Raw genomic sequence first — 13,036 nt, forward strand, 5'->3', positions numbered from 1 at the left:
ATATGGTGCTGCAATAGGGACAGGGTCTCCAGCAAAAGGGTGTCCCACATCTCCCTACCAGCTTCAATGAATCTGGATTTGCATTCTCCTGGGATGTTAGAGCCTTTCAGTTAGTTTCTCATTTCTCACAAAAGGAATTTATCCATGAATTTTTGCTGAATCAGTGTGTGTGAGGGGAGAAGGGGAGTCCAGGGCTTCCTACTCAACTGTCTTGCTGATGTCACTCCTCTGTTGTTAACTTTTAAATGAGAATTACTTTCACCTGAAACTTTCACAAGATAGGAACATGGTGTCTTATTCCATGTATTTACACATAAGAATCATCTTTTTAAGAATCGTTTTAAGGATCATCTAGTTCAGAAATCATTTTGATCATTCTTTCTTTGTTTTGCAATCCATAATGACTTCCAGTGATTGCTTGAAGAAGATTAACTACTGATGGTGACTTTAATGCTCTCCACTGCCCAGCTCCTCACTTTACCTATCCTAATCTACTAGAGAAAACTTATTTGAGTTTAATTTGTTCCAGAGTTCACACACGCACATCTGTCAACTTCCTTAATCCATATATTTATAAGTAATTTCTTTTAAGAAAGTTTTCATTGCAGTAAAAATTTATCAGTTTAAATTTAATGGAGGGAATACTGCCCAAATTTGTGAAGCATACATTCTAAAGTATTGTAAAAAGACATGTAGCATAGCTGTTTTCAAGTAATGATTTATATTTACAGAAGATAAACTAAGATAAATTTACTGATGACTGAGCCATGTATTGTTACAAAAGCTTATTCCAATTTATCATTTGAGATTGAAGGTTTTCTACTTCTGTTTCTGCTACTAAGAAACAGACTGCTAGGGAATTTTAAATTGTTAGAGAATTAAATGGGGGAAATTATATAATATTTTTGATCCTATGTATTTTTAGTTGTGGTATTGTCAGTGCAATTAAATTGGCACTTCCTTAGATACAAAGGCTATGGGAGAGTGGAATAATATATTTCATACTCTGATTTTATAACTTATTAATTTCCTTTTTTTTAATTTAAAAAAATTTTTTATTTTATTTATTTATTTTTGGCTGTGTTGGGTCTTTGTTGCTGCATGTGGGCTTTCTCTAGTTGTGGTGAGCAGGAGCTACTCTTCGTTGTGGTTCACGGGCTTCTCACTGCGGTGGCTTCTCTTATTGCGGAGCACGGGCTCTAGGCACACGGTGTTCAGTAGTTGTGGCTTGCAGGCACTACAAGCAGGCTCAGTAGTTGTGGCGCATGGGCTTAGTTGCTCCATGGCATGTGGGATCTTCCCGGACCAGGGATCGAACCTGTGTCCCCTGCATTGGCAGGCAGATTCTTATCCACTGCGCCACCAGGGAAGCCCTTAATTTTCATATTATTAAAGATTCTGGTAATGCTTCTCACATATAATGTTTCTGAAGTTTTTAATATTTTGTTAGTGTGTTAGAACTAAAATTCATCTTACTATTGGTGTTTTGCTTTTGACTTATATTTAATGCTTATTAGCATACTGCTTTATTTTCAGCATTGACCGATGTCATCAAAGCTACTGATAAAATTAAAGATGAAAATTTTGATTATGGGGATCTGAATACTTGTCTTCAAAATTTTGGAGTTTACCTTTCTAAGCCAGAATTTCAGAAGATCACAGAGTTGACTGAAGCTGGTGGTAAGTGATATATTTTCAGGAAAACTGGGTTGATGCATGTGAAAAGAGGATCAGTTTGCTATTCTTTTCCTCAGAATGATGACTTTATAATTTTTGTTAGAAAAAGAGTCCATTAAAATTAAGCCAATACTGAAAAGTACAAAAATACTCAAAAGTACAGCAAGACACTCAAAATCTCATTGTCCAGAAATAAGCAGTCTTAATAGTCTTTTCAAACCTTTTTTTCCTAGGCAAAAATGCAAACAAAAAGAAAGCAGGGTTTGTGATTTTGCTTTCTGATTGACAGAAGTTAGGACAAAAGGTATTAAGTGGGACAAAGAAGGACTGTTTATTATGTCAAAGCTGACAATTCATAATAAAGGTAGCAATTTTTTTAGGTGCCTGTAGAACATAGCAGCAACTTTCCTAAAGAGAAAGGGTGAGAGTGAGGTAGAGGGGTGGGTGAGGTTATAGATGAAATAATAACGGCCATAAGTTGATAATATTTGCAACCAGGGAGAGTACATGAGTGTGCATTGCCATATACTTTCTTTTTTTTTAAAATTTATTTAATTTATGTATTTATTTTTTTGGCTGTGTTGGGTCTTCGTTGCTGCACGCAGGCTTTCTCTAGTTGTGGCGAGCGGGGGCTACTCTTTGTTGCAGTGCATGGGCTTCTCATTGTGGTGGCTTCTCTTGTTGTGGAGCACAGGCTCGAGGCGCGTGGGCTTCAGTAGTTGTGGCACGTGGCCTCAGTAGTTGTGGTACGCAGGCTCTAGAACACAGGCTCAGTAGTTGTGGCACATGGGCTTAGTTGCTCCGTGGCATGTGGGATCTTCCCAGACCAGGGCTCGAACCTGTGTCCCCTGCATTGGCAGGTGGATTCTTAACCACTGCGCCACCAGGGATGTCCACCATATACTTTCTATTTTGTATGTATTTACAATTTTTCATAATAAAAAGTAGGGGTGTGTGTGTGTGTGTGTGTATGTGTGTGTGTGTGTGGTGTTGAAGGAGACCAGCTTTCTTGGATATCAAGTCTCGTTATAAAGCTATAGTAATTCAAACAGCGTGAGAATGGCACAGGGATAGAGAAATTGACCAATTGGACAAGATAAGGAACTTCCAAATCTATCTACATACATATATGGCAACATATATAATGAGGTGTTAGATCACAGCAGGGAAAAGAAGCACCACTTAATAAATGGTGCTGGGATAATTAACTATTCAAATGGAAAAAAATGGAATTGGATCCTTATCTATATACCATATTCAGTAATAATTTCCAGATGTGAACAGTAAAAGTTTTAGGAAAAAAAGAAGAAAAATTTTCTGACTTAGAGTTAGGAGGGATTTTTTTTAAAAAATACAAAATCACTAAGCAGAAGAGAAAAGATTGATAAATTTGGTTACATTAAAATTAAGAACTTCTCTTTACTAAAACATAATACAAGGAGAACAAGCCACAAACTGAGTAAAGATTATTTGCAACACTTATAACAGCAAAGGATTGTTGTAGAGAATATATAGGGAACCCCTATAAATTAACAACCCAATAGAAAAATGGCTAAATTTCAAGAACAGTCATTTCCAGGTGAAGAAACACAAATTGCTAATAATCATATGAAAAGCTTCTCAACATCATTAGTAATCAGGGAAATGCAAAATTTAGGTCACAGTGAGATAACTTTTTATACCCACTAAATTGGTAAAAATTAAGATGTCTGTTAATCTAAGTGTTGGTAAATATGGTGAAAGTGATAAAACAACTTTGAAAAACATTATGTAGTATTTTATAAGGTTTTCATATCCCTGTGGCTTAGAAAAATCCACTTTTAGCTATAAATTCAAGGAAATCTCTTGCACTGATTTACAAGGAGACATATTCAAGAATGTTCGTGGCAACACTGATCTTAATAATAACAACAAAAAAACAACATGATCAGTGACAGAATGTATAAATTGTGATATATACCTTTGCTGTATAATGGAATACTAATGGTGTACACATTAGTGAAAATGAACATAGCAATATAGCATATGGATGATTGTTAGATATATAATATTGAATGAAAAAAGCAAGTCTCAGATTGCTATAGTGTAACAAAAGCTTGAAAACAAAATTAAAAATAATTTATTTATCCAGTTACAAATTATATGTAAAAGAGCAAAAGTTTGGTAAATTTTAAAAATTCAGTAATATTCTCTTTGTGGGGGAAGCAGGATAATGGAATGGGAAAAGCACAGAGGCAATGGCATTAATAATCTTCCTCAGCTGGGTGGTGGCTTCCCAGTGGTTTGATGTATAATCACGCTTCATAACGAATATATGTTGCAAATATTTAGAAAGTTATATGTTCCTGTTAGGGAATGTAAATCTTAACTAACTCTATAATTCCCCCAGAATTTTTCAAGGTCTCATTTTTTTTGTCTCCAAAAATTTGGCTAAGAATACAAAGTGATTTGGTGCTCTTTGAAGTAAACACTCAAAGATATTTAATATTGGGAATAGGAAGTATACTGTGCTGTATTTTTTACAGTGCATTAGAATTTTTTTTCTCACTGGGGTAAGCAAAGGACTAGGGTTATCAAAAGCTCATTATATTTATATAAAACCTTTATATCTGGCCTTAGAAAATTCTTAGAAATATTTTATCCATTCTAACATTAGAATATTATGAAGAGTTATACGTAATCAAGGAAAGCCATTGTCTAGGTATAAAATGACTATTAAGATGTTTAATGGTTTCAATAGTATACTAGAGTAAAGATATCAGTGTGAATGTTAGCCTGATGTAGAAGAAACAGAGAGTCAAGAGAGCTTGCTTCTAATTCCTGATCTTGCATTTCCTACTGTGAACGTAGAAAAAAAAATCATATCACGTATAAGTGTTTTCTTTTAAACATGTAAAATAACATACTAATTCTTTACCTACATATTTTACTGAGTTGTTGCAAGACCAAGACAAGATAATATAAGTTTAAAGTTAAAAATGTTGTACACTTGTGACTAGAAGGATTTTGATAAATTTTCTTGGTATTTTCAGGGTTTAGCTTTTGCCTGTAAATTGAATTGCTTTTCCCCCTTATACCCATATATCTTCGTGGTTAGTATTAGCTGTTGGATATAATTATGTTATCACCCTGAATATATAACTTATTTTATATAATTCAGTATTTATCATAATAATTTAATACTTGAAGGTACTGAAGAAAATGTGTTCTTTTCCCTTCAGAAACAAAAAAAGTGAATTTTAAAGAATTTGTTGATACTATGATGAGCAACACGGGACGCTTCTCTGAAAAATTATGTTAGAACATCGTATCTTGTGCTTTTTGTGGACTAAATGGCTTGACAGATTTTAGAAGAGTATAATGTATTAAAAGAGCTAGCCATCCTAAAGATCATCAGGCAAATAAATGCCTGGCTTCCTGCTATGTTTGATCTTAATCTTCTCCATTACTGATTCCTAAATTTAGAACTTCCACATACAAATGAATTGAAAGCTATCATAATCTTAACTGTTCAACCTCACACTTTATTATAAAGAGCTAGAACCACATATATGAAATTCATATTTTGGGAAGGTTTAAAATGTTTTCTTACTTTGGGAAAGTGATGCCATCTAGTGACCATAGCTGAGTTCTATAATGCAGAATTTCTGGTTTCAGCTGTTCATATTTTTTCTCATCTTCCACTTTATTCAATAACATTTATTGAGCCATTACTATGTACCAGATTATATGTTAAGCTGTGAGAGTGCTAAGATGAAGAAGACAGTCTTTGTCACTAAGAAGCTCACTATAAAAAAATGTAAGGTCATATATGTATATTGGAGTGAAATTAGTACTTTGAAGATTGGGGCTAAAAGTAGGATTGTGTTTTATGCCACATATTAGGTAATAGTGCACTTTAAGTAACAGCTATTTTTACCTTATTTATCAATTTAATTTGTCTCCTATACAAGGAAACACAATTGATTAATTGGATGAAAGGATTATTTGCATTGTCAGGCACTTTTCCTAGGAATTTCAGTTTCATGGAGATAAAAAATTTTATTAGCACAGGGTTGTATAATATCTTATTCATATCTGTAGTTATATTTCCTTTCTCACTCTTTTTCTTCAAGTACTTTTTTAATTAAAGTAAATGCCAACAGAAAATAATTTTAATAAAACCATTTCAAGCACATCCAATGACTGGACATATATTTTTACATTGTGTACTCATTCAGATTTTATGTAAGCCACTTGATCATTCCATGTGGCTGTCATAGAATTTTAGTTTTTATTCTTTTATCTTGGTTTTTATTCATTTACTTAATTTTATTTTTTGTAGTTTACAAGATAATGGCTATAATTCCTTGTGCTATACAATATATCTTTGTTGCTTATCTATTTTATACATAGTAGTTTGTATCTCTTAATCCCATACAGCTGTCTTGTCCCATCCCCCTCTTCCATCTTGCCTTTCCCCACTGATAACCACTAGTTTGTTTTCTATAACTGTGAGTCTGGTTTTGTTCTGCTGTATACATTCACTTGTTTTAGTTTTTCAGATTCCACACAAAAGTGATTTCATGCAGTATTTGTCCTTCTCTGTCTGACTTATTTCACTAAGCATCATATTCTCTAGATCCATCCAAATTGCTGCAAATGGCAGAATTTTGTTCTTTTTAATGGCTGAGTAATATTGTGTGTGTGTGTGTGTGTGTGTGTGTGTGTGTGTGTATACACACACATACCGTTTCCTCTTTATCCATTTATTTGTTGATGGACACTTAGGTTGCTTCCATATTCTTGGCTATTGTAAATAGTGCTGCTGTGAACATTGGGGTGCATCTATCTTTTGAAATTAGTGTTTTCTGTTTTTCCAAATATATACCCAGGAGTGAAATTGCTGGACATATGGTAGTTCTATTTTAGCTTTTTGAGGAACCTCCATGCTGTTTTCCTCAGTGACTGCAACAAATTACATCCCCACCAACAGTGTACAAGGGTTCCCGTTTCTCTATATCCTTGCTGATATTTGTTATTTGTGGACTTTTTGATGATAGCCATTCTGACAGGTGTGAGGTGATATCTCACTGTGGTTTTGATTTGCATTTCTTTAATAATTAGTGATGTTGAGCTTCTTTTCACGTGCCTTTTAGCCATCTGTATGTCTTCTTTGGAAAAACCTCTATTCAGGGCTTCTGCCCATTTTTTGATTGGGTTGTTTTAAACTGGTAGTCATTTAAGTTCAAACACATTCTAAAAGGTCTACAGTTTTTACTCACCTCCCCCACATTTTGTGTTTTTGATGTCATATTTTGCATCTTCACGTTTATCTCTCAACTGTTTATTGTACTTATATTTGCTATTACATTTTTTTCCAGATGGTATTCTTCTGTATCACTTTAGTCTGCCAGTCATTCCTTCTAGTATTTTTTTTTATTTCAACTATTGAATTCTTCATTTCTGATTAAGTCTTTTTTATATTTTCTAGTTCCTTGTTAAATTTTTCACTGTTCATCTATTCTTTTCCCTAATTCAGTTAACATTTTTATTACCAATGCTTTGAATTCTTTATCTGGTGAATTGTTTATTTGTTTCATTGTTAATTTTTTTCAGGGGTTTTCTTTGGCTCTTTCAATTGAGAGCAATTCCTCTGCCTTTTCATTTTGCTTAACTTTCTCTGCCTCTGTTTAGGTAAAACAGTTACCTACTGTGGCCTTGGAGGGGCTTTCTTATGTGGGGGCATCCCTATACAGACAGGGTGTGCACAATACCTTTGGTGGGAGAGCTGGATTTGGCATGGACACAGGTCACATCTTTTCTCAGAGTGTGCTGGCAGCTATCGCCTGGTAGGGGCGGGGCTAGAGATGCAGGGGCTAGAGATGGAGTGAGGTGTGAGGTAGGACTTCTCTGCTCAGTGGCCATCACTGCCCTATCGGGGCGGGGTTTGATCCCAAGTTGCTGAAGCAGCAGCCCTGAGGGTTGGGCCAGGCCTGGCTCTGTTCTCTTTAAGTGTGTGCTTTCCCTTCTTCCTGCTCCGGGACCCTTGCCTGAAAGGGGAGGAGAGCTGAAGCAAGTGGGGTCCATGCATGTTCTCGGCTTGTATCGGTCACAGACAGAGGTCTGAGGTATCTCCAATATGCTACCTGTGCAGGGGCCAGCAGTTGTTTCCGTCACTCCACTCAGATGCAGTATTGGGTGCAAGTCTGCTTTGTCCTTCTCGTCCGATCCCTGCCCCCAGCCTGTTGTGGAGACACACCGCAGGGCAGGCGGGGCCTGTGTGGCCTCTCAGGGTGTGTTGGGGGTGAGCTGTGGTAGAGTGGCCACCCTCAAGGAACCGGACTGTTCCTGATGTGTTGCTTGCGTAAGCACCAGCAAATATAATTGATATTATATCAATTAAGAATATCATTGATGTTCTTAATTTAGCATTAGAATATGTTTTATGTTTGAGGTTGAAGGGGAATCTGGCTATTCTCAGTCTACCATATTGCCAGTTCTCGCTTTAAAAGCACTCATTCGGGTTTTTGACCTTGCCACTTCATACTAGCTTTTTATGAAAAGTTAAATCTCATCTTGCTAAATCCAATGGTCAGTTTTCTGTCTTTATCTTGTTTACCTCTAGCAGGTTTTGATATGTTTCTTCTTAAAAATTTCTCTTCTCCTGTCTTCTGTGACACTGTAGTCTCCTAATGTCCCTCTCATCTTATTGGCTCTTCCTTTTTTTAAAAAAATGAGGTATAATTGACATTGTGTAAGTTTAAGGTGTGCAATCTGTTGATTTGATACACTTATACATTGCAGTATGATTACCACCGTAGTGTTTAACTAACACCTCCATCACATCACATAAATATTATTTCTTTTTTGTGGTGAGAACATTTAAGATTTAGTCTCTTAGCAACTTTCAAGTGTATAATACAGTATTAACTATAATCACAATGCTGTGCATTAGATCCCCAGGGCTCATTAATCTTCTAATTGCAAGTTAGTATCCTTTCACCAACATCTCCCCAGTTCCCCCACTCCCCAACCCCTGGTAACCACCATTCTATTCTCTGTTTCTATGAGTTCTGCTTTTTTAGATTCCACATATAAGTGAGATCTTAGAGTATTTGTCTTTCTCTGTCTGACTTATCTCACTTAAAGTAATACCCTCAAGTTCGCAAATGGCAGAATTTCCTCCTTTCTCGTGGCTAAATAATATCCCATTGTATATATAGCCCTTCCTTTTTGGTCTTGTTTGCTGGCTGCTTCTTTTCTGGATGACTTTTAAATATTAGTGTGATCCCAGATTCCATTCTGAGTCCCATTCTCTAAGGCTTTTCCTGAGTGATCTTATTGCTTTAAAATAATATCTGTATCCTTTTGACACCCCTATTTATCTCAAACTTAATGTGTATGAAAAAGAATTCTTATTCTTTCCCTGGTCTTTCCTATATCAGCTGTTGATACCACTCTCCACCCAGTTGCTCAGGTCTCAAACCTATAAGTTCTTCATGGCCCCCGCCCCCTTAGACTGTTATTCAGTTCATCATTAAATACTCTCAGCTTCATGCTCAAAATGTATCCTGTTTTTGTTCACTTCTCCTTATCTCTATCACTTTCACCCTTGTTGAAACCACTATCATTTTTTTTGTGACCTACTACAATAGCTTCCTAACTGCTTGATCTTCAGAAAGTTCATTGTCTACATAGCAACAGAGTGATCTTTTATACTTTTGTAATATGATAACTCCACTCTCCTGTTAAAGCTTTCCAAAGGTTTTCTATTGGAATTTTAATCAAAATTTCCTTCCATGGTCTGTGGTGGTATATTAAAGAGGAAGTAGTTATTCAGGAAAGAATTTTTTGGGGAGATATAGAGCAAAAGCTATTTAATTCATGGTTTTATCAGTTGGACATGTTTGTGAATTCAGCCTTTTGTAAATCTATAGTTCAATGGAAGTTATTCTTTATAATGATTATTTAGAGGTGCAGACACTATAAGTTCGTGAAATATTTTAGAATCTTCAAAGATATACTTAATTTTGTGTTATTTTATTCTGCTTTAATATTTGAAAATTGGCAATTAATTTATACTGTATTTGTTATTCTTCTTAACCATAAAAATGTCAATTCCTAACTATTCCAGATAATAGTTTACTGTATTAACTTCTTGGACAAGTATGTTGTAAAACTTGTATTTTATGTACCCTTTAGTATTGCCTGATACTATTGAAAACCTCCACAATCTTAGCAAAGAGAAGATGAGTGCTCCTGACCTGTGGAATACTCTGTCTAGTTTGAAAAGTAATTAAAAAAAAGACGAATTCCTAGCTGCACTGAAGTTAGCAACAGTTGATGATGAGTATTCCAAATACTAAAATTAAAAGATATATGGTTTTATCTTCTATCAATCTTTATTTGTCCTTGTATCTTGTATTTGACTGATATGCCAATATATACATTTAGGAAATATAAAGAAAGTTCAGATTGTTTGACTGTTCTATAGAAAAATATTAATATCTAATGTATTATTACTCTACATTGATCAAATATGTATTGACTGTAACCGGCTGAGGCCAGCAAGTTTGGCTCCTTGCTGATTGAAAGGCCAATACTCAAGAGACAAGTGTTGGTGGAAAAGGAAAAGTTGTTTTATTCGGGAGACCAGCAACCTGGGAAGATGGTGGACCAATGTCCTAGGACCATCTCCAAGTTGTTGGTTAGGAGACAAAGGTTTTAAAATCAGTGTGGGGGAGGGGGCTGCAGGGTGTGTGAACAGCTTGTGCACAATCTCGGATTGGTTGGTATCAAGGTAAAGTATCAGGCAACACCAATCCTCTGGCTTTAATTGGTTTGGGTTCTATGTGCTTGCAGTTAGCAGTTTTCATCTGAGGGGGGTCTGCTTCCTGTAAAAACAACTGAGGAATATGTGTTAGGCCTTTATCGATATCTTCAGGGAACTGGGAGCTCAGTGACTCTGCTATGTGGCTGGTTTGTAGTCTAAATTATTACCAGTTTCCTGGCCCAACAGATAGCTATTCTTTGTTTTCACATCTTCACATTTCATAATCATTAACTTTTTTTTTTAACATCTATATTGGAGTATAATTGCTTTACATTGTTGTGTTAGTTTCTGCTGTGTAACAAAGTGAATCAGCTATACGTATACTTATATCCCCATATCCCTTCCCTCTTGCATCTCCCTCCCACCCTCCCTATCGCACCCCTCTAGGTGGTCAAAAGGCACTGTGCTGATCTCCCTGTGCTATGCAGCTGCTTCCCACTAGCTATCTATTTTACATTTGGTAGTGTATATATGTCCATGCCACTCTCTCACTTCGTCCCAGCTTACCCTTCCCCATCCCAGTGTCCTTAGGTCCATTCTCTACATCTGCCTCTTTATGCCTGTCCTGCCCCTAGGTTCTTCAGAACCACTTTTTTTTTAGATTCCATATATATGTGTTAGCATATGATATTTATTTTTCTCTTTGTGACTTACTTCACTCTGTTTGACAGATTCTAGGTCCATTCACCTCACTACAAATAACTCAATTTTGAGTTATTTTGAGTCAGTTTTACTTCTTCTTTTCCAATTTGGATTCCTTTTATTTCTTTTTCTTCTCTGATTGCTGTGGCTCTAACTTCCAAAACTATGTTGAATAATAGTGGTGAGAGTGGGCAGCCTTGTCTTGTTCCTGATCTTAGAGGAAATGGTTTCAGTTTTTCACCATTGAGAACGATGTTGGCTGTGGGTTTGTCATATATGGCCTGTATTATGTTGAGGTAAGCTCCCTCTATGCCTACTTTCTGGAGAGTTTTTATCATAAATGGGTGTTGAATTTTGTCAAAAGCTTTTTCTGCATCTATTGAGATGATCATATGGTTTTTCTCCTTCAATTTGTTAATATGGTGTATCACATTGATTGATTTGCATATGTTGAAGAATCCTTGCATTCTTGGGATAAACCCCACTTGATCACGACGTATGATCCTTTTAATGTGCTGTTGGATTCTGTTTGCTAGTATTTTGTTGAGGATTTTTACATCTGTGTTCATCAGTGATATTAGCCTGTATTTTTCTTTTTTTGTGACATCTTTGTCTGGTTTTGGTATCGGGGTGATGGTGGCCTCATAGAATGAGTTCGGGAGTGTTCCTCCCTGTGTTATGTTTTGGAAGAGTTTGAGAAGGATGGGTGTTAGCTCTTCTCTAAATGTTTGATAGAATTCGCCTGTGAAGCCATCTGGTCCTGGACTTTTGTTTGTTAGAAGATTTTTAACCACAGTTTCAATTTCAGTGCTTGTGATTGGTCTGTTTCTATTTTCTATTTCTTCCTGGTTCAGTCTCGGAAGGTTGTGCTTTTCTAAGAATTTGTCTGTTTCTTCTAGGTTGTCCATTTTATTGGCATGTAGTTGCTGTAGTAATCTCTCATTATCCTTTGTAGTTCTGCAGTGGCAGCTGTTACTTCTCCTTTTTCATTTCTAGTTCTGTTGATTTGAGTCTTCTCCCCTTTTTTCGTGATGAGTCTGGCTAATGGTTTATCAATTTTGTTTATCTTCTCAAAGAACCAGCTTTTAGTTTTATTGATCTTTGCTATCATTTACTGCATTTCTTTTTCATTTCTTTCTGATCTAAGCTTATGATTTCTTTCCTTCTACTAACTTTGGGGTTTTTTGTTCTTCTTTCTCTAATTGCTTTAGATGTAAGGTTAGGTTGTTTATTTGAGATGTTTCTTGTTTCTTGAGGTAGGATTGTATTGCTCTAAACTTCCCTCTTAGAACTGCTTTTGCTGCATCCCATAGGTTTCGGGCCATCGTGTTTTTTTTGTTGTTGTTGTTGTTGTTTTTTAAACTTTGGGTTTATTTATTTATTTATTTATGGCTGTGTTGGGTCTTCGTTTCTGTGCGAGGGCTTTCTCTAGTTGCGGCAAGTGGGGGCCACTCTAAATTGCGGTGTGCAGGCCTCTCATTATCGCGGCCTCTCTTGTTGCGGAGCACAGGCTCCAAACACGTAAGCTCAGTAATTGTGGCTCACGGGCCTAGTTGCTCCGCGGCATGTGGGATCTTCCCAGACCAGGGCTCGAACCCGTGTCCCCTGCATTGGCAGGCAGACTCTCAACCACTGTACCACCAGGGAAGCCCCTGGCCATCGTGTTTTAATTGTCATTTGTTTCTAGGTATTTTTTGATTTCCTCTTTGATTTCTTCAGTGATCTCTTGGTTATTTAGTAGTGTATTGTTTAGCCTCCATGTGTTTGTATTTTTTGCAGTTTTTTTCCTGTAATTAATATCTAGGCTCATAGCATTGTGGTCAGAAAAGATACTTAATACTATTTCAATTTTCTTAAATCTACCAAGGCTTGATTTGTGACCCAAATCACAAATCTATCCTG

At 36.2% G+C, this 13,036-nt stretch overlaps 1 protein-coding gene across 1 annotated transcript in view; it reads left to right on the top strand.

The window, feature by feature from the left end:
- EFCAB13 (EF-hand calcium binding domain 13) overlaps positions 1-13,036 on the top strand; it is a 112,836-nt gene that overhangs the window by 59,859 nt on the left and 39,941 nt on the right. The window contains 1 exon segment of the mRNA XM_057535190.1: positions 1,537-1,680. Within this exon segment, the coding sequence (XP_057391173.1) occupies positions 1,537-1,680 (144 nt within the window).

Source organism: Balaenoptera acutorostrata, chromosome 20, assembly GCF_949987535.1.
Source record: "Balaenoptera acutorostrata chromosome 20, mBalAcu1.1, whole genome shotgun sequence".
NCBI classification, from domain to species: domain Eukaryota; kingdom Metazoa; phylum Chordata; class Mammalia; order Artiodactyla; family Balaenopteridae; genus Balaenoptera; species Balaenoptera acutorostrata.